At 34.2% G+C, this 26,923-nt stretch overlaps 1 protein-coding gene across 4 annotated transcripts in view; it reads left to right on the top strand.

Moving 5' to 3' along the window:
- Mt2 (tRNA (cytosine(38)-C(5))-methyltransferase) overlaps positions 1 to 26,923 on the top strand; it is a 244,870-nt gene that overhangs the window by 200,293 nt on the left and 17,654 nt on the right. For 2 of the 4 annotated variants that reach the window (XM_089239439.1, XM_089239440.1), the window contains exon 8: positions 22,008 to 22,143. The exons of the other annotated variants lie outside the window; for them this stretch is intronic. In XM_089239439.1, coding sequence (XP_089095565.1) covers positions 22,008 to 22,143 — 136 coding nt within the window. The remainder of the gene's footprint in view (positions 1 to 22,007; positions 22,144 to 26,923) is intronic. 4 annotated transcript variants of the gene reach the window in all.

Here is a 26,923-nt window from a genome sequence, read left to right as displayed (position 1 = left end):
AGTTTTAAAATATCTATTTCTTGAATTTCACTTTCATTTAACCACCGAAAGTTTTAAATGGGTAAATATTGCATTTGACAAAAGCCATATAAGTTATTGACATCAAGAGAAATAATATAAATTTCTTCTAAATTAGGGTTATATTTATCTAATTTAGGATTATTTGCAATGATGTGGCGTGTATTATTAAAACAAATTCCTCCTCTCATACCTTTTTTCCATGTATGTGTACATATCTATTTCAGGAAGAAGATGTATTTTTGCTTTCGTGAATTTTAATCCTGATTGAAAATGAGTCAAATGAGGCGTGGAAAAGAAATAAACAGGATCAAGGGTGTAATTTTTGAGAATGAGCATGCGAAAGTTCTCAAATACGTCCACTAGAAATAATGTATCTTGTATATTTTTAAATAATCTGCGAATGTTTTGCAATCGAACATCTTCCACACAAGCTGAGCATGATTGTATTCTTCTTCAAATATATTACTATTTGTTAAAGTATTGAAAAAATATTTTTTGGCTGGTAAGGATGTTTCTTGGAGCTTTTTAATATCGTCAAAATATTCATACAGGGAAAATAAACCGAAGAGCCAAAAAAACTGGTACAGGCATGCGTATGCAAATAAAGAGATATGGAACCAATCAGAGTACGGCGCTGCAGTTGGCAACGCCTATATAACACAACAAGTGTCTGGCATAGTTATTAGATCGGTTGCTGCTGCTACAATGGCAGGTTATCGAGATTTAAGTGAGTTTGAACGTGGTGTTATAGTCGGCGCACGAGAGATGGGACATAGCATCTCTGAGGTAGCAATGAAATTTGGATTTTCACGTATGGCCATTTCACGAATGTACCGTAAATATTGAGAATCCAGTAAAAAATTAAATCTACGACATCGCTGCGGCCGGAAGAAGATCACGCAAGAACGGGATCAACGAGGACTGACGAGAATCATTAAACGTGACAGACGTGCAACCCTTCCGCAAATTGCTGCAGATTTCAATGCTGGGCCATCAACAAGTGTCAGCGTGCGAACCATTCAACGAAACATCATCGATATGGGCTTTCGGAGCCGAAGGCCCACTCGTGTACCCTTGATGACTGCACGACGCAAAGCTTTACGCCTCGCCTGGGCCCGACAACACGGACATTGGACTGTTGAGGACTGGAAACACGTTGCCTGGTCTGACGAGTCTCGGCTCCAATTGCTTTGAGCTGATGGACGTGTACGGGTATGGAGACAACCTCATGAATCCATGGATCCTATATGTCAACAGGGGACTGTTCAAGCTGGTGGAGGCTCTGTGATGGTATGGGGCATGTGCAGTTGGCGTGATATGGGACCCCTGATACGACTCTGACAGGTCACAGGTACGTAAGCATCCTGTCTGATCACCTGCACCAATTCATGTCCATTTTGTATTCCGACGGACTTGGACAATTTCAGCAGGACAATGCGACACCCCACACGTCCAGAATTGCTACAAAGTGGCTCCAGGAACACTCTTCTGACTTTAGACACTTCCGCTGGCCACCAAAATCCCCAGACATGAACATTATTGAACATATCTGGGATGCCTTGCAACGTGCTGTTCAGAAGAGTTCTCCACCCCCTCTTACTCCTACGGATTTATGGACAGCCCTGCAGGATTCATGGTGTCAATTACCTCCAGCACTACTTCAGACATTAGTCGAGTCCATGCCACGTCGTGTTGCGGCACTTCTGCGTGCTCGTGGGGGCCCTACACGATATTAGGCAGGTATACAAGTTTTTTTGGCTCTTCAGTGTACCTTTGCTTTTCAAGAGGTATCTGTTTTTAGATCAGAAAAATTTATTAAAAAGCGGGAAATTGTAGTTCGATTTTATTAAATTGATTGCTAAATTTGCAAGAGAAGATCGTAAAAATTTGAAGGAGTCAAGCATAATTACATTGTCTATTTTTATGCACATTATTCGTTCGCTGTTGTGCGGCACAATTTTTTAATTTTTTCGCATGATGATTTCTAATACCATTCATCATGAAATGCCTATCATATCCCTCTAGATTATGAATATAAAGTAATATATATTATGAATAGAAAGTTATAATATATTTATAATTTAAGTTGCATGAGTTATGGGCATATCCTCGAAAATTTCCTGTAACATGACAGTGATCTATGACAATATGGTCATCTATTGTAAAATTAATATCACATATGTGGCATTTAACATTCTTACTGAAATCAATCGTGTTCGCTTTTAAGGGTACAATATTTTTCAAATCCTGAATGAGACTTTCACTGAACGATTTTACTGTATTTAAGAACACGTTAATGGCATCTTCACCACAATAATATACTGCTAGAAACAATTCTTCATTTTTAACTACAATGATAGAAAAACTTATTGGTTTATGTAACTCAGTTCTAACGGTGTTACAAATTTTTTGTTCCGATATTTTACACGTCAGGGCTTCAAAATCCGCGTACATGGAAATTGGATGCTTAAGGGATTTTTCTATGGCTTTAAATTCTAAAGTTAATTTTTTGGGTAAACATACTGGGTAGTTATCAGTACATAAATTTCTGTGTTTTTCAAAAGTTATTTTCTGTTTAAAACCACTGAAACAAGATGGACAAAAGTAGTGGATTCCTTGTTTTGCACTATCTAATAATCTATTAATTTTAGTTATTACAAAATAATGATTATTGTGTAATAACAAATTGATGTGTTTCTTGTTTTTTTTCATCTTAGAAATATAACAAGGGTGAATGCTTTTCTGTTCGTAAATGTAAACATTTATACCGATACTGTTCTTTTCTTCGAATTGACTTATATCATCTAAATTGACTGGAAAAGTGAGATGGTTATGATTCAAATATTTTTTAAACTTGGTGTACGAGTACCCAAAGCATTTGTTATGTTTTACTGGAAAAAGAGCAGCTAACACCGCAAGTAAAAAACAATCTTTTTGATTAGTTTTTATGTTTAAGAGATTTTTTTTTTAAAATCACTTGTGGTAACTTGGCATCACTGCAAGCACCTGGTAGAGGCTTATATCTCCCAATGGTTACATCAATAAAATTTAGGGATTCTATAACCCACCCGGATCCATTCCTTATGAAACTTTCAACATTATCTATGATCTTTTCAAAGGCTCTCGAAAGAGCGTCTTCATAGTTATTCGCAGTTAATATTTTTTCTACCTTTGAACAACTGTAGAATTTTTGATGATATATTTTGTCATCCTGTTTTTTTGTGAAAGTAAGTTCTACACAGAGTATAAATTTGATAAAGTTGAAAATGGTAAATAACTTTATGTATTTCTGTTTTTAATCTCGTGAATAAATTATATGGATCTTTTTTCTGCAAATACTTTCGATATGTTTTCATGAAATCCCTGAAACTTTTTTTTCTCTGTATGAACATTGTTTTATAAGATACGATCAATTAGTTCATCCTCTAGAAATAGTTTTTTTTCCATATACATTCAACGATACGGGATAAGTTTAGGTACATAATTTTACGGAATTCCCTATTTTCAAGCTGAAAGCCGTCTCCTATATGTTTCTATTTTCTGATGAGGAGGTTGATCACTAAGGTCTAAGTCATATGTAAAGGTTTTTTTTTTGGTCGGGTTTTTATCAGTAGAGGATGGCTTTTTTTTTTGTTTCCTTTTATCGGAATCATGATAACCTCCTCTTCATCATTGAAAACTGAAATCAGTCTTTTTTTTTTATCAGACCAAACCTATCCATCATCTAGATGTTTATTTTTAACATCTGGAGGAGGCACCTGATTTATGAGTCGTTGATCAGAGAAAACCTATCCATCGTCTAGATGTGTTTTTGTAACACCTAGAAGGAGGCTCCTGGTCTCTAAATTGTGAGGATGGCTTTTTTAATTAAGAGGTTACGATGCCAATAGAGATAATGTATGATGATACAGAAAGAATTAGCATTCTAAGTCAACAATACCTATAGCTTTCTATGTACATATTTTACAACTCTCAACTCACAAATCTCCGCTGTTTCAAAAAACTTTTGCAAGCATTAGCGCTCAGTCTACAAGAAAACCTATGTCTTATGTACATTGTATTTACAAAAATCATAGTTCCACAATCTTTATTGTTTTAAATAGTTTTGCATGCATTCAATAGCATTTTTTAGCGTATCGAGCAAAGTTATGAGTAAGTTGAAGCGATTTTTCACATTGCTGTCAATAATATGGGATAAGTTTAGGTACATAATTTTACGGAATTCCCTATTTTCAAGCTGAAAGCCTTCACCTATGTGAATTTTGTAGCTTTCTATTTTGTGATGAGGAGGCTGATCATTAAGGTCTAAGTCATATGTAGAGCTTTTTTTGGTCGGATCTTCATCAGTGTTGGATGGTTTTTTCTTTTATCAGGTATCATGATAACCTCCTCTTCTTCATCAGAGGAAACAGAAATGGATCTTTTTTTATCTAAAAAAATTATCAGACAAATCCTAACCTTAAAAATAAATAAAGTAGGTATCTGGAACAGTAACTAAAAAAATATCGGAATGAGACTTACTGTTGTTGGTAGCCATCCTAACTTTGATGAAGATGATGAACAACTAACTGATAGATTCGATTGTGGACTATGAAATTGTGGGTCGATGAGCTCCAGTATTTATACGGTTTTTCAAGGCTACTATTGCGTGTACACTTAATGTTTCGTATTATACGAGTAATTAGCTGTTATTGATTGTTTTCATGATGTGGTTATTTCTTTCTACTAGTAATTAAGGATGTGGTTATTTTTTGAACTCGAAAAAGTGAACTCTTGACAATTTTAAACTCGAAGACGTGAACTCTTGACTTTTCTTTGAACAAAGACTCATTTGAATATAATCCTTGAGGTAAAGTTAGTTTCTAAACATAGTTTCTCTTTTCTGGAAAAAAAACTATCTGGATCTATATCCGCCGTTGCATATCCGGCATAAAAATGAAAGGAAGTCTCTAACAGTTTCGTCGTTCGAGACTTATTTGGATAATTCACTTCATTTATAAGTGTGTTTAATCTCTCATGGAAGTTATTAATGTGTTGTCATGACCAAAAACAATTCAATGACGTTTTTAGCATGATAATGCAGATTCTACTTGAGTCTGATTTTAAAAACACTACACAATGAACACAAAAGATCGTCTCAATCTAAAAATAATATATTTATTCATAAGTAGCATAAATTAAGAACACAGAAGTGGACAAAAACAAAGACGGGGTTACACATTGTCAGATACAATATCTAGATGTGTGTACATTGAACGGCTTTTTATTCCAAGCTTCGATCCAACAAACAGTTCTTGTATGATATGGTCACTATTTATAATTTTGAAGAAAAACACTTGTGATGACACAGTTTCTGCTAAATCAAAACTGTTTTCAATAGCGTCTGTGAGACAATGCTTCATGTTGTCGTAGAGCTTTTCACAAAGTATGTACAGAACAAAGTTTCCACATTCCGTATTTTCAACCATGTACCCAAATCCATAATGCGAACGATTCAATGTAACAAGTTTATGAACTTCCTCCAATATTTCCTCGTTAGTTATGACTTTGTAATATTTAGTGTCGTGGGAACCAAACGAATCTGGATAGTCAAAATTGAAACTTGTTGCAGCAGTAATACAATCCATAATTTTTCGATAAAGTTTGCAATCGAAAGTATAGGACTTCAAAATTCCATCTTATCCATGAACATGTCTGCTTCTACATTTGATTCCATAACTATCAAAATAGTAAAATTTTTTTATTATCGAACTACATCGCCACCCCATGGGACCCCCGTTTATCACTCGTATCAAAGTTAGAAATGAAACCTTTGTGCTTTTTGTTTATTTTCATTGGAAGTTGATCTGCTGCAAAAACTCCTGCAAACACTTGTGATAAAATGTTGTCACTCATTGCTAGCTGATATAACTCAAATGTATTCATTGTTAAAAGTGAGTAAAAATGCTTCTACTTTTACTGTATGAATCATACGTTATATAGATATTTGATGAGCCATTGGAAAATTTATTCAGATCAGTGAATAAAGAGAGAATGAAGAAGAATGAAGAGAAGAGAGAGTGAATATTCCTAGCGTAAATAGATTTATCAAAAATAGGACTGTATGGTTTGGTAGGAAAGGTGATGCCATCCTTACGTAAACAAATATAACTTAAATTGGCATGAACGGAATTAAACGGGTTCTTTTTCTCATGGCCATTGAAATTTTGATTACCAACCAAACCCAAAACTACGATGCTAGGTATCTCGCCTAAGAAAACATTTGATATAGAGTGTGATTGAACACCACTTCCAATAGTGAAAGATTTCACCTCTGATCTTCGAAAATTCATCTGAATATTTCCACCTTCTAAAGCTTTAGCGTGACCGACTATAACAGATGGTGAAACTTGAACTTTATTAATGTACAAGCTTGCTTCTAATATTTGTAATTTATAATTGGATTTATCAGCTAAAAGACAGAAACTGTCCTTCGCTCTCTCAAATTGTATTTTCAAATTCACGCCGTTTATTAACAATTTAGACTGTTGACCCAAATCGAAATGCAGCTTCCCGATTAAATCCATTTCCTTTGATTCCGATGATAAGACGTTTTCTTTTTTTTAAACCAGCGTTTTCTGCCGTGCTCGGGTCGTAGTCATTCATTTTTTCTGTGTCGTTAAAAAACAAAGCGCTAGTGAGATAACTTTCTCTTGCATCGCGTGAGGTGAACAGTAATGATTCCAGATATAAGCCTTATATGCCTAATTCGCGTCATTCAGTATCGGATGATCGTTGAGAGAAACTTGCATGGAAGAAAATGCAGTGTTTAACCCTTAACACACTAAGCTTTTTTATCAACGTTGTTTACTAAGCTGGGGTCCTTCAAGGACCCCAATTTTTTTTCTTTTATTAATCAATTTTTTGCGGTATATTACTTAAATTAGGTTTTTTAGATTTCTGAAAGTATATTTCAGTGATACAAGCACTTTTAGAATTAAATATGTTATTTATTTCGACAGTACGTTGTAGACAGTAAAAATTTAATATAAAACTAGTTGTATATCGTAAAGAATCATGTAGTGCTGCAGCCCTTAGCACAGGTCACAGTTGTGCAGGTCTTTCTGTGAATTTCGCATACGAAACACTTGCATTTACTGCAGACAATATTTACTTTCCTGTCTATGTTTCTGGGGCAATAAGCACATCTTCCTCTCTTCCGGATCTGATGCTGCTGTGATGTTGATGATGCGCATTTAGCTGTGGTGTTGCCCGTAACATTTACTTCCACAGCTTCAATGGCTCTGACAACAGGAAGATGGAGACCATTTGGATTGTTTGCTCTCCGATGAATGTTTGGCAGTGTAAGTTCCTCACCAATTTCCAATAGAAATCGATATCTGCGATTTTTCAAGCCTCTGTTCCAGTCTATGTTTTTCGACATCCAAATGATGAAAGCATTTAGGGCTCCAATATCAAGAATGCTCATGAAAAGTCTCAGAGGCCATCTTGAGGTACGTCTGGCACACGTATATTCTCTTATCAACTTGTCTGCATTGTCTACCCCGCCTTTGGTACGGTTATATTCAAGTATCATGTTGGGCTTCTTATGACTTTCATTGGATACTGAATCATCAATAAATTGAGTGGAAAGGACACGAACTGTTTTGTTTTTCTTTGGGACGTAGCTGATCACTGCTACTCCTTCTGAGAAGATAAATATTGATGAAAGAAGGTCTCTATATTTTGCAGTTTCCATCATTACAGGAATATCTGGCTTTTTTACTCTCAGTGTTCCTGTCATAGTAACGTTTTTCTGCAGCAAAAATTCTGCAGTTTGCACAGACGTGAAAAAATTGTCAGTAGTCACACCTCTTCCAGATCCAAAGAATGGTTTCGTCAAGTCACGTACTACGCGGTGTGCTAAGTTTTTTTCTGGCAGGTTTCCTGGAAGCTTTCCAGTGTAGACTTGCATATTGTATAAATATGACGTCTTCACGTCCGCAGCTGCCCAGACTTTGATCCCATATTTTGCTGGTTTAGATTTCATGTACTGCCTAATTGGACATCTGCCACGAAATGCAACTAGTTGTTCATCTATTGTAATATCTTCAAATGGTTCGAAAAGCTTCTTGCAGTTTTCTACAAATGAATCCCAAACATCACGAATAGCTGCAAGTTTATCATTTGCCTTTCGTTGGTCACGTGTCGATTTATCGTCAAACCTGATAAACTGAAGGATGTGCACAAATCTGTCCCGTGGCATAGCAGCAGTAAAAACTGCACGACGAATTTTTTCATCTGTTGTCCACATTTCAGAAATGCTTTCTTTTCGGCACCGAAGAGCACCAGCAATCAGTAACACACCAAAAAACGCTCTTATTTCCACAGGATCTACATCTAACCAAATTCTCATTCTGTTCAGAGAAGCATTCACGTTGAAGTTATGAACAACACGTGACGCTTCAGCATTAGTGAAGGTGCATATAGTATCTACAATTTGGTCATCAAGGAACATGTTGAACACTTCGGACATGTTAGTTGCAAAATTAGTTGCTCTCGTTGGACCAAGACACCTTCTGACAATGTTATGTTTGCGACGACGAGCCACGGGAGGGACTGAACTTGTCCACTTTCTTCCTGATTTTGCAACTGATTCATCTCCATTAGAATCAGCATCAGAATTGTCGCTAGCAATGTCACTTTCTTCAGAATTCACTTCAACGTTGTCTTCAGATTCTGACTCATCTTCTTGTGGAATGAATTCTTCATCAGAGTCGCTCAAAATGTCTTCCGGGCCACTGAGGTCACACTCTTCTAGCAAGTGAACAATATCATCATCGGAAAGTTGTCGGCGAGACATTTTTCAAAATTTCCAATCAGGAAGGGTCATTGAAAGGGTCGCTAAAATGTTCATTTTCTATGATTTAAACAAGAATTAAATCTTTTCACATTTGTAACGTAGAATACTAAGCGGGGTCTTCCAGGGACCCCAAGCGCATTTTTAATTTTTAATTATTTTTTTTGTAGAATATTCTATAAATCCAATAAATATTTTTTATCATAAGGTGGTGCGGGACACATACAAAAATTAAGAAAACAATTGTTCTTATAGTTAAAGCAGGATCGCTAGAAATGCCACTCTGGGGTCCTTCGAAGACCCCGCTTAGTGTGTTAAGGGTTAATATATAATTTATAGGAGTTACTTTAGCACCAGCAGGAATCTATGTTCCGTCTCGCTTAACGATTTTATCTCTTAGGTGGAGAAAAATTTGAGATGGGTCAATGCATTTTTCTGAACTTGATCCTGATATGAGAAATTCTATAGGGTCGCGTTGACTTATGCTAGAGACCGGATGAACTTCAATGAAAGCACTGTTTTTGATCGCAAGTTGCATGAAATTTTTCTCGAACAAATCGAGTTCACTCTTCAAACACGGACATGCGTTAGTAGCCATGATCAACAATAAATGATGCGGAACCGTGAGAGTTCAGTTCATTTATAACTACCTGGAAAAATGTCTTTTTTTCTGTGCTTTGTAGTGATGGACTTCTTTCTTTTTCTTCGTTTTTTCGACCTCCAGATCCATTTTCTTGACGACATCATCGGCGATGTTGTCTCTCATTTCTATGAATCTATTTTTAACTGATGGTTTGAAATCCTTCCCTGCTAAAACGTCAGATGCAACGCCTACTCCTGTTTTCAGAATTTTCCGACCAAAATATTTCCCAATTAAAGGTACTACATGCCGAAAAAGATTTGAAAAATACCCAGACCCTCTTTGTATAGCTCTTCCTGCAAAATATGGGAGACCTGTTCCACTCTAACATAATATTCAGTGCAATCTTTAGGGCAAAACATCTTCATTGCGTCTGAATGAACGTGTGATACAGCTTGTCTTTATATCTGCACGAAAGACAGCACGAGAAATATTCTACCATCAGTAATATGTATATAATCACCTGAAGACCCTCGCAATTCCACCTCCACGTTTTCAATATAATTTTTCTGAAGATCGAGGTACAATGGATTTGAATAGCTGCGGACGACCTGATCACCCTCTTTTTCTTTTAATACTGGAGTATTTTTTAGTAACGGCGCCATTGTGTTTCCAACTATTTGACTCTATATCAAGTCGGTGTATATGAAAACTTCAGATATTCCCGCCTCCAGTTGTAGACGGTATTGGGCTACATGTTCACCAACTCCAAATTTGATTTCTTCGAAACCTAGAATATTGGCAAATTCTCTTGATAAAACTAATTCATGATCATCTGGAACTGTTAATTTAGCTGCATCATTTTTTAAAACATCGATTTTAATTTTATTGAGATACTTCGAAAGTTGTTTCCCGTTTGAATATAAACCTTGAGGTAAAGTAAAGTTCTTTGTTTTCATGACCTTTGTTTTAAGCATAGTTTTTCTTATTTCGAAGTAATCACCCGAATCTATATTCATTGTTGATCCTGCATAAAAATGAAAAGAAGTTCCTGTCAGTATCGTAACATTTTTTTTCAAACTCAGCAGTGCAGCAAAGGAAGCACAGCTGTCTTTATCAATGATAACTTCAAAACCTGGTGATACCATTACAGTCACATATCTTTCACTTTCATCAAGAGAAAAATGCACAACGCCTTTTATCATATTTGTTGCTAGAAATCAAAATATCGTATTCTTTGATGTCGGGCTCATCAACTTCATCCGGATAAGTGACTTGGTATTTTAAATTCTTTTCCGTAATATTATGCCACGGTTTTGGAAAAATTATATCTGTCAGAGCACACTTCCAATTCGATCCTTCTAAATTTAAGGGTGTTGGCAATTTGGTTATAAAATTACTGTGTGTTGTTGGGGAAAAGTTCATTGCTAACATTGCTAGCCAAAGTAATGAAAAATTGATTTCTCATTATTTCAAGTCAGAAGCCTTGATTCAGCTGTCGTACAGGCCAGAGAAGCCAAACCATCTAACATAAAACTCTTTGCTTTTACCGAATCCATGTGATTTTAGAATTTTTTCGATACCCCAATAATCTTGGGAGGATTTAATAACACGCTGCAATTCTTCACTGTACCAGTGTCCAGTAACTGTTTCACCACGAAGATCAATTGAACCATAGGTTGGAAGATTTGTGGGATAACGCTTATTAATTAAAAAGATTTCCACAGACCAAGGTGTCTTGTATGATTTACGTTGTATTATTTTTCGAGTTTTCAAAACTCTTACCTGGTCATTCAGTTTGAATTTGAAATAAATAGGAGCCTTCGAACTGTACAATCATTCAAATATTTCCGAGTGGTGAATTTTTCGTATTTTCGAAGGAGCGAACCCAGTGCTACGGTTCAGTATTATTATTAAGAGAAGAAAAAAATAAAACAATATATATAAATATATAAATACAGTATTCTACTCAAGGGATCGCTTGATCCGTCCAGAGTATACAAACATAAATTTTTCTGTGGTGGCAAACACTTTCATATAGGCTACTAACAAGTACTAAGCAAAATACAAGTATAGAAATAGACAAATATTTCAAAGGCCTAGGTGACACAACACTGTATACTGGGGGCCGAGAAGTACCTTCCTATTGTAGTAAAATATTAATATAATTGATAATTAATTGTTTGAAAGCTCTTAATTTATTTTCATATTTTATTTCATTTGGCAGGTTATTAAAATATAATGGAGCCAAATATATAAATTGCTTTTGGGTTAATGTTTTTTTAGGTTGTATAATATTATATTGAAAACCTCGACGGAGACGTGTGTTTGTTGGGCATTGCTTGATTTCAAACCAAGTAGGATTTTTATAAATAAACATTAGACTTCGGTATATATACAATTTTTCAATATTAAATCTATAGTCTGATTTATAATTATAGGCAGATGGTGTAGGGTTACGAGAGGAAATAATATTTATAGTTTTTTTCAGAGCACTTATTAAAACATTTAAATTGGACTCATAATCACCTCCCCAAACACATATAGCATACTGGATAAGTGAGTAGAACCAAGCAAAATAAAGTGTATGAATAAATTGAGGAGATATAATATTTTTTAAGCAATATAAACGAACATTCATGTATTTTATTTTGTTACTAAGTGCAGTTGCATGAGAGTTCCATTTCAAATTTTTGTTTATAGTGACTCCTAAATATTTATACTCTTCAGTTTCCGAGACAATCGGACAAAAACATTGGTCATCAGAACATCCCAACTCATGGCATCGAATTATAAGTGTTTCAATATTTCTATTGTATAATTGAAAATTTATGTATTTAGTTTTGTTGAGATTCAAGGTTAACTTATTATGCCTCAACCAAGTGTTAATTTTTGTTAAATCTTCTTCAGTATCAGATTTCAGCATGGTATACGTTTGTTCTGACAAAACAATAGCTGTGTCATCGGCATAGCTAATCAAATCACCATGTAGATCCAGGTTATTGATATCATTAACAAAGATTAGAAATAAAATCGGTCCAAGAACAGAACCCTGTGGGACGCCAGTTTTAATAATCCTGTATGTACCTATTGTATCATTTATTTTAACTGCTTGCATTCTATTTGACAGATAAGTTTTAAACCAGTGATAAGTGTTGCCTCTCAGACCTGAACAATATAACTTATGCATAAGAATTGGATGATCGACACTATCAAAGGCTTTTTTTAAATCTAAAAACATAGCAAGGGTTCTTTTGCTCTCGTTAATACTTTCATATACTTTTGCTGAAAATTTCAAAATTGCCATCTCAGTATTCTTATTTCCAAGAAAACCGAACTGATTGCTCGAAAAAAAATTAAATTGATTTAGAAAATTTATAATTTTGTGTTTCATTATCTTTTCCAAAATTTTCGAAAAGACGGGCAAAATAGAGATCGGACGATAGTTTTTGAAATCATTGACATTACCTGATTTATGAATGGGTATAACAAGAGCACATTTTAATTTATCAATAAAAACTCCATTGAGAATTGAAGAGTTTATAATGTGGGTTATAAACTTCAAATGGTATTTACTGACAATTTTTAGCATTTTTGGAGTGATTCCATCATAACCAACCGCTTTATTATTCTCAAGTATGTTTATTAAATTCTTTACATTCCTTTCCTCTATCTCAGTAACAACTATAGAATTATACTGGTTTGGTACTAGAAGCTCTATTTCATCTATTAACTCAGAATCTTCAGTTATTGCAGAATTGATAAAAAATTCATTCATTTCATTCACTGTTTCAGGATTAGTATTTACTGGAAGTACTATTTTATTTATTTTTCGATTTATGATATCATTAGTAACTTTCCATTGTTTCTTGACGTCGTTACCACATTTTATAAATTTATTATAGTAAAAAGCATCCTTTGCAGCTTTTAGCTTCTTTTTTAACTGTTTGTTATAGTTTTTGTAATTATTTTCCTTATCACGATCTGAAGGATTTCGTTTAAAAACTTTATAAAGTCTTTCTTTAGTATCGACCATACATTTCAATTCATATGTAATCCATTCACTTTTCAAATTATTTCCTGTTTTGCATTTAGACTGTTTTGTCCAGAAATTACGATGCCTAAACACAATATCAAGAAATTTGTCATATAATACATTTGCATCAGTCACATTGAAAATGTTTTCATCAAATTCATAATTTTTTACACATATTTCAAACTTATCATAATCCACATTTTGACAAAACCGATTTTTATTATTTTGATTATTATTTAAAAGTTTTGTATCAGTTCCAAGATTACATTTAATAACCAGTGGTAAATGATCCGTTATCTCTAATTTTGATACTGCTGTTTCAAATCGATAATTTAACCTCGCGTTTCGAATGAAAACGTGATCTAAACACGCTGACTTTCTTGTTGGTGTATTTATGTATGATAAAAAACCAAATTCAGACATGAGACTCATGTATTCATCACTGTCCGTGTCAGACTTCAATATATCCATATTAATATCTCCAGTATAGATAATATTTTTATACCCTAAATTGCTAATAATTGATCTGAACTCAATAATATAATCCATTCGAGAAAAATCATGGGATCTGTAAATTAAAATTATGCATAGATCTAACATTTCACTGTACAAATATAAGCCTTCAGCTGTATTCATATTCAAGGCAGTACTTAAAAATGAATATTTTTTATTTACATATGCAATAACGCCGCCTGATCTATTTCTATTTCGACATTCACAAAAACTATTATAGCCATAAATATTGTACAGATCAGTTTCATGATCTTTGATCCAAATTTCAGACAGTAATACAACATCAAATGGAACCACTAATTTTTCTAAATGCAATAATAAATTATTAAAATTTTCACGAGCGCTTCTAATATTTACATGCAATATATTGAAAGTTTCAGGACTATTTGAAAAACTCACCAAATCATCGAATGTTTCAAGGCAAGATGAGTTGATACTTACATTATTGATTCCTGGGAATTCTGCTGTTGATTAATTTTATCCAAGTCATTTATGTTACGAATATAATGAAGTTTTTCACCCTGCCTTTTTCTCAGTAAGACCTTGCCGTCCCTCACCCACGCAAAGTCAAAGTCGTTATCCTTCTTGAACTTCCGGACGTGATAAAAAAGGTCTTTGAGAGTCTTAGTAAGATGTTCATTTATGAATAGCCTTGAATCACCATAACGTTCATCAATTTCACTTGCATTTAGTCCCTTCTTGCTTCGGCTAGCTTCGATCCATTCATCTCGCACCGCGGAGTCTCTAAATCGGACAATAATTGGTCTGATCCTATTTTTGTTTACCGAATTTACCCTATGTAGCTTCATTATATCATTCGGTTTATACACATTCAAAGTTTTACCAATTTCAGTCACTATTTCCATCACATCCTCCCCCTTTTCCTCCGGCATTCCTTGTATCTCTATATTGGTTGATTTCGATCGTAACTCTATTTTATCCAGTTCATCGTATATGTTCTTGATTTTTTCCTTCAAAACATTATTTTCACTTCGCAACCCCTCATTCGATCTCTTCATTATCTGTAATTCTTTCTTTACCTCCGATAGTTCAGCTTTCATGTCCCTGAGTGTTTCATCATTGAACTCGATTGATTTTCTCAATTCGATCATTTCGGATTTCAACACACTGCATTCTTCAGAGAATTTTTTTTCCATCTGTTTAGTCATAATTCGACATTCTTCACGAATGATATCATGTATTTTTTCAAGCTCCAATTTTTCCCGTTTTTCAATCTTTGCTGATATTATGCAGTCAGTACATCGCCATTTTTGTTTCATTTCAGTAGACATTTTTTTGAAATTTGTGTCTGTGGTTCCAACACATATCGGATGAATAAGTGATTCACAACCAGAACATGAAAATACCTCCTTCCCTTTCAGTACTTCGCCTTCACAAATTGAACATGTATCCACCATTGTTATGATTGATCAAAGCAGATATATCAACATAAATACCAAGAACGCGGTGGACGTCATTCGCAAAGAGATCATATATGTCTATGGATTAATTTTACTTCATCGACATACTTCGAAATAAATACCTTTCTATCAGACGCAAACAAATTAAATATTTTTAAAAAATGATTAATAAATAAATGGGAAATTTAATAAATTTCCGGAGCATTAGCAACATGCGTGCGTCCTCCCTGCTGTCGTGTTGCCACACCGTGTATTTTTTATACTTTTGACAATGGCAGGTAAAATATCAATGTATTTATACGATCTTCGGTATGTGAACGCACGATACAGCTTGCTTTTTATTGTTCGAATCATCCGTTCAGCTATGGCAGCTTTCGTGTCAGAAAACGTGGAGTAATGCTTCATGTTAGCTTTTTTTAAAAAAGCTTGAAACTTTTTGTTGTAAAACTCAGTACCCCTATCAGTCTGAAGGTGAGAGCATCTGTCTGTTTTGAAAATTTCTTTGAAACCCCTTAAAACCTCATCTTGTCTTATTTTTCAGTAGTTGAACGAAGAGTTTGCGACGAAAAACATCTACAACTACTAAAAGATATTTGTAGCCTCTGTTATCTCGAGCATAACTTTTAAGATCAGCCAAGTCCATATGTCACAATTCATTCACACCCAGAGAAATTATAGGGCGAGTTTTGATCTTATATTTTCTAACATGACGATGCAGAGTGTACGGATCCTGACTTATTAACCAATTTTTGACTTTGCGTACTGGCACTTTAGCTTGCTTAGCTTACTTGTTGATATCTCCTAACGATGCTGGGTTTTTGAAATCAGAGTAAATGTCTTTCAGTATTCCAACCATTTTTTACCGGGACTGTGCGACTGTAGTTTTTTCCGTGACTTCGGGGTTTTTGCTTTCCCGTGAGTCTTAACCGGAGTGAAATAAGATTCGAGGAATGGATCTCTTAAAGGAGAACATTTGGCGCGAGCTTCCATTTCATTTTGCTTTAATGTATTGTTTTTAATCCATTCAATGGGAATGTTCTGCTTTGTGAGATGATGAAAGAACAAAGAAAAACTTGGTGGTATGTCAACGAATTTCTTGTTACGCATAATGTATCAGAAAAAATCTATAATATTTGATCCAGGAAGTGGCTTTCAATTTATTTCTACTACACCCAGTTTTGACCATGACATATCACTCTCTCATTTTGTCAATCAAAAGTGGGACAAATTTTCTTGTTGAGAGCGGTATTGACAATAAGATCTGTTTGACAATCGGATCTGCATCTTCTTCTATGGAAACTTTAGATGGCCTGAGCTTCTTGTTCTTTACTATCAGGAACGACTGCAACCTTAATGGGATCTACTGGTGTATGAACTATTTTCTTGTATTTTGATAAAAGATTTGAAAGTAATTTAGCTTTGACATCGTCTGGAATATCGTTTGTATTCAGGAGTGACTCGATATCGCTTTCCAAATGGGATTCTATTTTATACCGTTTAGGTAGTGGTAGCAAGTATTCATGCGGAACCAAAGCCATTTTTTGAGCCATTTATTGCTGAAACAAACTTCCTATTGCACCAATAACAGCTGGGATGATATATGGTAAAAAACCACCTGCTTGATTTACTAAAATATATATTTTTCTTTTATTAGAGACTTTTTTATCACCAAGTTTTCTAATGACTGATTTATATTTTTTGATTTTTGAAACTTTAACAGGAACGTTTTCGTGTAAAACGTTATAACAAACCTCACAAATAGAATGCAGCTGTGAAGGAGTGATGGTTTTTAACAGAGCTTGACGCTGAGATGGTGTCATAGATTGCAAAAGTTTTAACAGGTGATAGTTTTTACGAATTGATTTCATGATTTAGGAACAGAGACCCAGTATTTCCCGTCAGCATACGGAAAACAAGAACTTCTCAATCGACACTCCGAGGAAGATAAAGGGTGACAATCGATAAATATGAATGAAAACAGTCTCTGTTGCCTTTTTTATATGCATCCAAAAAGAATATGGACTGGCTGGGAAAAGCTTGACGAGCTAAACACTGAACCTGACTGGAATCTCAGTTTCTGAACAACATCAAATAATGCGTGTTAAGGGAAATATTGCGAAAAACTTTATTTTTCGGAAACAAATTTTGTGTGATTAAAATTGCGCTCGTATTTTCGTGATGTGATTTAGCAGTAAACAGTTGTGAGACACTACTGTCAATGGCTTCTAAAAGGTCGTCTATAATTATTAAATCATAATTATCGAAATCTTTGGGCAGCCCTTGATGGAAATGTATATCTAAATTATTTTCCTCTAAAAACCAAGGTTGGAACACAGAATAACACCACAGTACGTTTTCTATTTTTTTTTCGCAAACACTACTTTTTATTATTTTCCTCACAAAAGTTGATTTACCAGATTGAGAAGGTCCACTCACCAAACAGGTGGATGGAAACCTCAGCATGAGATCATGTATAAACACATTCACAGAGCTTTGAGTATTCATTGGGAAACAGCTGAACGCCGACGAAATATGGTTTTAGAACACCCTTTTCCAAGTAAAATATTCTAATATCATAAACGGTTGTTTTTTTATCTTTAAAGCATGTATGGAAATATATGCGTCTACCCAAGTATATGGACCTATAACAAGAAGTGTTTATTATGTTGACAGATGGAAAACTAGCAGGAGAAATGTCAACTCTAGTAAGCACAACATAGATAGTGAGAAATAAAACGAACAGAAAAGGTATCACTGTCAAATAAAATTGTATTTTTCTATCAACCATTATGAGGTGAGTTAATTTTATATCCTCACTGGCCGGGAACTAAACAAAGAAGCAATTATGTTATGTGAAAAGCAATATATAGAAGGATGGAACACAGACCACTCCAGAAACGCACAAAACACTACTACTGATGTTATCAATTTCTACGTGTGCCGAAAGCCAGCAGCACTCTGATTGATCAGAAGACTAACCCATTCTCCACTACTATAAATAGTTCAGTTAGATGCTACATCGTCTCATTTGTTCCTTTTGTATGTGAATAAATGACTTGATCTGAAATTCGCCAATATTTTTCTTGAATTGCCCGAAGGCTTATTTAATGGATGCACAAATCACAGGAAGTAGATAATGCTACAAAGTACCAGGTTAACTAATTTGTTATGTACGAACATGCCAAAGATCGAAGGTTTTTTTTTAACATCATTTGCCTTTATCATTGCTTTTTTTACGCTATTCCATTTCAAGCTATTGTAAATAATTAGTTTGAATACCCGTTTTGAACAGTTTTGTATCTTCTGAGAATGAAGATTTTTTTTTCTATAGTTAAATTTTGTTTGCAGGAAAATAACAAAATACAGAGTCCCTCTTTCACAAATGTAAATATAATGAATTTACCATTATTTGCTTTTATATATATATATATATTTATTTATTTATATTTTAATTATTCATAAACAAGTAGCATATTAAAAACATATATATTATTTTTTAATTTTGTAGACATTCATTACCAAGTGAAAATAAGGTGAAGTTATTTATTGTAACTTCAAGAATATTCTCGAGAATCTCTCAAAAGATTATTACAGAGAATTTTACATCTATAAAATAACTGGAGAGTATTCTCATTGAGAATGATAAGAATGTTCTCAAGTTATTTATAGTAGTAGTCCTTCCCCAGAGAATATTTCCGATGAAAATCAGTGTTGGGTTTTTGCCAGGACAGTGGCAAAGAGTGGAAAAAAACCAGGTAAAATTGAAAACAGTATTGCATTATGAATGCTATGTAATTATCTGTCATTATATATATATATACACACACAATTTTGATGAATACGGTTTTCCACTTTTTATTTTCTTCCATATTTCTATTAATATTATTGAAGTCAATCAATAATATTATTACACTTGTGTGCAAAATTAAGAAAATTGGCACATTATGTAGAATTTCTGAAAAATGAATGGACAGATTTTAAGGAAGTTTGGTACCAATACAGAGAAATTATTACAGAGAAAGAGATGTACCATACAAAAGCCAAAAAGCCATAATATGCATCCATGATTGTCAGTAAAGCTCTTCATTGTAGGAATATCCAAAATCCACGTTGCAAGATCAAACTGAAAATAAGTCTAATATGGGGTATGATCCCCTCTCACAGTCAAACATGTCTGCACCATGCTAAACCATGCTAAACTGTGAGATGCACCATGTCACTCGGTCTGCACCATGCTAAACTGTGAGAGGGTATGATCCCCTCTCACAGTCAAACATGTCTGCACCATGCTAAACGCACTCTCTTATGTGCTGCAGTGAGTGGGATGCAAACAGTGGGTCTTCTGGCATAAAGCCCTCCCTCATGAAGCTTTCAGGCAACAGTAAACCATGAAACTTGAGTTCCAGTGGCTGCATGCAGCTCACGTAAGAGCTGTGATGCTGTAGCAATCCTGTGGCGCCACGTGGAAAGTGTCAAATAATGATCCACTTTTGTCATCATGGCTCTTTAATGACCTTGTTCAAGTTTTCTCGCTATGGATCCCCTGTTCTGAAACTGTTTCCACAAGTTGCAGATGACACTGAGCATTACATCGAGCTCTGCAGCCACCTGCACTTGTCAACCTGCCACCTGCCCTGCCTCAAATCTACCGAAGATTCTCGATCTCATTCCATTATCCATACATTGTGGCTACTCATTTTACCCGATAGCTTATAAAATTTCCCCAACTCTTGCGAGAAGCAGAGCAAATTTTGCCAAAGAGTATGAGCACACAAATCTCAGAAAACACCTCATGCGCTTGTCATCCCCTTCTTGGTCACAGCTCCGTCCACACATACGTGTACACTTACATATTCAACACTGAATATTTGCATACTTCTGCAGCATTATTAGTACCTTTGGTTCAGTATTTTTTGTGAAAATAGACAAAAATATGTGTGCATTCTCCTAATTTTGCACACGAGTGTAGTATCAGTTGCTGGAGTATTTCGTGTAAGGTGGTGTGTATTTCGAGCAAAATTGTCTAAGCATGGTTTTTAAGAAACTCATTTCCCTTAACAATAATGGAAAATACTACTTGAGAAACACAAACCTTTGCTTTTCATTCTCAGTTGTCCTTTAGTGCGGAAACATATTCAAAGTTTGTGTTGAACAGTTCTTGTATGAAGTGGTGAATTTAAATTTTTGGTTGTTGTGATTATCAACCTGAGCAGTAGGGAAAAGATTATAATACTACAAAAAAAACAATACAAGGTCTATAATTGTGTTACTCTTTTACGTTTCATCCTGGCTTTAGTATCTTGCACATGGCCGAATTGGAAATTTCCCGCATTTTGCCATCTCTTTTTATAATCCTTCGAAATAGTCCTTATATAATTTAATGTTGAAATAGCAAGCTATTGCAATGTTTGATTTTAATTTAAGAGATACCAAAAAAAAAAAAAAATTGACACAAAATCTTAATATAAAGGCTGAAAATTAAAATACTGTGAGCTTAGTCAATTATAGTGATCTGTTTACATATTACCTGTGTAATACTTTGGAATGCAACTTTGTGGCACTAACTTCACTGACCCTTATCAAAACTAATGAAATGTGAAGGAATTTTCTACACTCTGACTTCTGTGATACGAGCTGTATCGCAGAAGTCGGAGTGTAGAAAATTTTGTTATCATAAAAAATTTGCTGTTGGATTTCATTAAGAAAATATATGCTTTATTAAGAACTTCTTTGCAAGCAATTTGTTTGGCAAAAAATGGTTTTTATTCATATTTATCTCCAACCCTTTTGTCTAACTGAAAGAAAAACATCTTATTCCAGAGGTAAAAAAAATAGTTTTAAATATTTCACTTTTGTAAAGTAAGTTAAGATTCTCAGAACTTGCTTCATGAAAGCAAAAGTTCAAATTTTGAATTCTTTTTATTTTTACCACTGGCAAAAATATGGCAAAAAACTATTTTTTTTCTAGTATGGCAAAAACTTGCCAACCCTGATGAGAATATTCTCCTAAAGATTATTTTCAAGAATTTTACATCTCTAACCCTATGTGTAAACATTGTACTCATATTTTACCCGATCAACTCAGGTGTAATGGTCACGTCCTTTCATTACTAGGCCTTTAATTCCATTGATGGGAATGTCAGCACTGTGTATTAAGTTATATATATATATCTTCATGTAACTTCCAAGATAGCTAACAGGCACTTGAACTTCACGTCATATGAGTTGATTGGGTTAAGAAATATCATAACATATTAAAATGACAAATCAAAAATATAAGAAAGGATGGGCTTGTGTGACTCAGAAAAATCAATATTCAGCGGATTCACACTATCACAAATAGTTGAAATGCGAAGAGTGCAACAGGTAGTAACATGATCAAAAACTAAACTTCTAATAACCTTTTATGAGCATCTAGCATACCAAGCATATTTTTATAGTACAATAAAAAAAAAAGTTCTTCCAGAGACTGTTCCCAGAAGCTAAGAGAATTTTAAAAACTGTATATTGAATTCCACTTACTTAAAATTTCCACTCACCCTACTGTATGTTATATCATTATATTCTGATTGGAAAAATTTACTTAATTTTTGACAGGTGAAAGATGTGTATGAAGTGGCACAAACAAGCTGTGAAAGTGAGCAAGACAAAGCAAAACTTCTGCAAAAGTTAGAATTAAGATATTTTACCCCTCAAGAAGTTGCAAACCTGATGTGCTTTCCCTCCAGCTTCAGTATGTTTTATGTACAGTCTTTCCATTTATTTAATTTTTTCCCCTGTTTTTTTATCCTTTTTCAATAAGGATTATCAAAGAGAATGATATTGATTTTTGAAAATATATTTTTTAACAGAAGTCCCTGTAATTTGAGTTCACACATATATCCAAGCAAAATAAAATTAAATCTGGATTAGTGAAATATGTAACAGCTGACTGAAAACAAGTTATCATTGGTTTGACTCATTGATCTACCATATAACACAAAAGGTTCTGAGGCCATGTGAAAACTTTGACTTAATCGCTTCACATGCAGGCTTTTAGTAACAAATTTGGACGTTTCTATTTGCAGTATCAGTGATAATTCTAAAAAGACTGGTTTTCTTGTTTACATGTTGTTTAAAGAAGGGAAAAGAAAGAAGGGAAAAGAAAGAAACAGAAGATAGAAAGAAAAAGAAACGCAAGGGAAAAACAGTACAGTGGATAAGAGAGTACGGAAACCAAATATTGTATTTTAAACATAGCATTCCTAGTGTTTTCGTAGATGATCAAACACTTTCTGCCAGAGGTACTAGTCGTGTTCATCCAAGGGCATGATTTATCCACATTGAGGAATCTTGCTCAACAAATTTTACACCCTGTCAACAGATAGGGTGATAAACACCAACTAGTACTTTCCATGTAGAAAAATAAAATACGTTGAAACCTGTGTATAAAACAGAATATCAAGAGACTAAACTATTTTCCATTCCAGACAGGTTTCCTTCCATTTTATAAAGGTGCACACAAAAATAAGCAATTATTTTGTAGCAATTTATTTCTGTGTTTTTACGACATTTAAATTTTGAGAATATCATCTTAACTACTACAGTAAAACGTGTCTTCAACAGAACCTTTATTAAGTGAAAGCCTGTCTTTAACAGAAAAAAATTGTGGTCCCATGATTTCAATGCCAAAATACATATTAAAAAACCTGGACTAAATGGAACCTGTCTAAAGCAGAAACCGAAAGGAAAATTCTACCCTTTAATGGAAAATTTCACACAAACACTTCAACTGTTTTGCAATCGATTGACCAAAGGATCATACAAAATAATAGTTCTTCTATCAAAATTTTTAATGCAATGACTGCTTACCAATGTGAGTTCTACTTCACCCACCCTTAGATTTGCTTTTACCGTACTTGATACTGTGGTTTTTGAAAAGCCACATGTAGTGAAACAGTTTCTGAAATTGTAACGAAATTTTTCGGTAAAGCAGGCTTTCCCATGGAAGAAATCAGTGTTGTGGTGTTAAATTTTCAAATCATATACAATGACTTACAAAATTGTATGCAAGATGTATTTGGTGATTTCATACAGATGCTGTGAAAACCTAAATATTTAGTAATTATAGAGTAAATAATATTTAGAGTAAAATATTTTATGTGCATTTAAATTAATTAGTTTATTTTCAAGTGATTTATTTTTATTATACAATCGGCCCCCCGTATTCGCGGTTCCCATATTCACGGTTTTTTTCCTTTATTGGAAATTTTTTTTTGACAGCACTTAGCAATCAGCAATCGTCATTCACGTGTTTTGTTTACAAAATTTGAGTTGTCGCTTGTTTAGGATGGCTCATTCTTCTAATGCTACTGATAATGCTTTGAAAAGGCTAATAAAAGTGAAAATGTGGCAAGAAAAATTGGATATATTGATATATGCTTGGTGAAAGTTGCTCAATACCTGCTGTGGTCCGTCATTACGGAATCAACAAATCTACGGTGAGATACATCAAGAAAAAGGAATCTGAAATTCATTCGGCTGTAGCTACAACCGTGGCAGTCAAAACTTTGCAGCGCCTAGGGATCCATGTGTTTCTCGTACAGAAAATTCTGTTTTTTGTTTGTACAAAAGGCGGTATTATAACAGAAAAGGAGAAAAACTTTATTCTTCCATAAGGAAAGGGCTGGTGAAACGTCTATTTCATCAGAATTTTATGCAAGTAAAGGTTGTTTCATAGGTTTAAGAAACGATTCGGGTCACGCAATGCAAAAATCATTGGTGATCAAGCCTCTGCTGACCAGGAGTCAGCTAGAAAATTTCTAAAGACTTTGTAGAAAATTATTGAAGAGAAGGGTTATGCACCTCAGCAGGTGTTTAATGCTGACGAAACTACACTATTTTAGAAGAAAGTGCCGCAAAGACGTTAAGCAAGAGAAAAAAGCGAGCTCCTGGTTTTAAGGCAAGTGAAGATAGACTTAAATATGTTGTTTTGCACAAATGCGTATGGGTACATGATAAAGCCCACCATCATTTTCAAATCTGCGAACCCATGAACATTGAAGGGAAGGATAAGCCAAAGCTCCTAGTATTTTGGACGAACAATAAAAAGGCTTGGACTATGAAAACACTTTTCCTGGATTGGTTTAAACGGTGTTTCGTTCCGGAAGTCAGGATGTACCTTGAGAGTGAATACATGCTATTCAACGTTTTTTTGACACTGGATTGACCGAGGAGGAATTAATGCAGCTAACTGGTCCTGAAACTGAAGCAGTACCAGATGAAAAAGATCAAGATTAAGAAGTAGAAGATAAGTTCACACCAAAAGTAACATAGCGGAAGGGCTTTGCATGCTCTAATCAGTAATAGATTATTTTCATAACATAGATTCCTCTATTTTACATTCTTCACATGCAGAAAAATTACTAGAAGAAGCCTTGTCAACATACTTGATGATGTGAAGAAAAAATGGCAAACATAAATCACAATGTTCTTTCAGGAAACATCATCAACAATTGTTGCACCCTCTTTGACATTCCCTTCTACCTCTGCGTCACCCTGCTCTCTCTCCCGATGTTCAATAAACGAGATATACAAAAAAAAACCCTATGGTTTCGGTTATTCACGGATTTCCGTATTCGCGGTCATCTCCGGAACGCAGCCCCCGTGAATATGGGGGGCCGACTGTACTGTACTTTAATTACGTACAAGATCATTGCATAATTTTTACACATTACATCAATTCAACCTCTATTAAGCGGAAACCTGTGTTCAATGGAAAAAAATCTTGGTCCCTTGGGATTCCATTGACGACAGGTTTCACTGTATAAACTAATGAGTATTAAACAAACATAGGCCTGCATATTATTAGTTTGAATTTTTTTTCATGTTTGCTATTTCAAATTAGTAGCCCATACATTCGAAATTTCATATTTAATTAATAGTTAACCCTTCTGCACTGATCTCAGTACGTTGTACATCACAGGCAGTGAAATTTTTTACTGTCGTATCATTTTTCAAAATACTCACAGTAAAATTTTTGTTGTATAGACTAAAAATTTTACTATTACAACTTTTTCCTTCAAATTTTAGAATTGATGCTGAAAAAGATATAAATTTTTTCCAGCAGAGCTGCACAGAGAGTTCAATTTTTTTTAAATTTAAATACCCTGAATAGGGCCTTGGCATTTAACTTTCTAAACCGACTTGAAGAGTTAAACTTCAGTATAAAACCTTCTCCTGAATAGCAGTAGAATGAACATTTACTTTTGCCAAAAAATTAAAAAAATATTTAATATTTAAAATAAAAAAATCTAGAAATATTATGTACCCCTTTTCAATCATCTACTTATTTTGGAATGATTTATATATCCTTCCTACTTATGATGTGTGTGAGTGTAAATGATTATACCAGAATATTTAACTGAACTAAGACACATATTTAACAGAGATTTAAACACTGAAAATTGGAGACAACATCTGTTCAGACTTAAGCAGCCATGTTTTTGTGCTGTTGTCAAAACTCTGAATCGAAATACTTGACTAATAATGTATTGCCAGATACCAAAAACAGAAATAAATAAATCAGTTGTTTGTCCATTAACATAATATTCTAACACTTCCCTTGTTAATAAAACAAACATTTCCATTACAATACAAGTCCTATTTTAGTGGATAGTGTCACTAATCTTGGCTTGTGCAATGGCTTCGTCACCATATTGGCCAACTGATACTGTGTAGAGACATTTTGTAATGCCATTGTGCGGCAACAGAAGTTGTGGATTTTGTGAGTCTTATAGCTGCGTTATTATCAATTTGGATCACTGAAACTTCTTTAAGTTGTAAAATTGCTTTGTACATCTTTTGCAACCAAATTGTTTTTTTACAACATTCATTTGTTGCAACAATTTCTGCTTCAGTGGTTGATGTTGCTACCATAGATTGACATTGAATGAGATAGCTCCCTTGCCATGAGATAGCTCCACTGGCATACAAGATCACCACTTCTGTAATTAAAATTAAAATACCCTGAATAGGGCCTGGGCATTTAAATTTCTAAACCAACTTGAAAGGTTAAACTTCAGTATAAAACATTCTCCTGAATAGCAATAGAATGAACATTTACTTTTGTCAAAAATTAAAAAATATTTAATATTTAAAATAAAAAAATCTAGGAATTATGTACCTTTTTTTAAAAATAGTGATAGTGGGATCAACAATCAATAACATTTTTGAAAAAAAGATTCTACGTCTCTGTAACACTTAAATTTTGCTTTTTCTTGCCTCTATGGCCTCCATTTTTGTGTTTGAATCCAAGACCTGTTTCTTGCAATTGGTTGCCATCACACTTGAATGAAATGTTAAAACACAGTATTGCTAAAGTGTGAACGATAATTCAGTCTTTCTTGCCTATTCCTCTCCCCAACTTGTTTGAATGGAAATTATCAGCATTTTTCCAAGAAACAGGAGTGTTTTTCTAGCAAAATCCACAGTTTCCATCATAGATGAAATGCTAAATATGCTTTTACTTAATT

Source organism: Pholcus phalangioides, unplaced genomic scaffold (genome assembly GCF_987345545.1).
Source record: "Pholcus phalangioides strain wild (caught in Gottingen) unplaced genomic scaffold, Ppha-v1.0 ptg000011l_1, whole genome shotgun sequence".
NCBI lineage: Eukaryota > Metazoa > Arthropoda > Arachnida > Araneae > Pholcidae > Pholcus > Pholcus phalangioides.
This window is presented reverse-complemented; position numbering and strand designations above follow the sequence as displayed.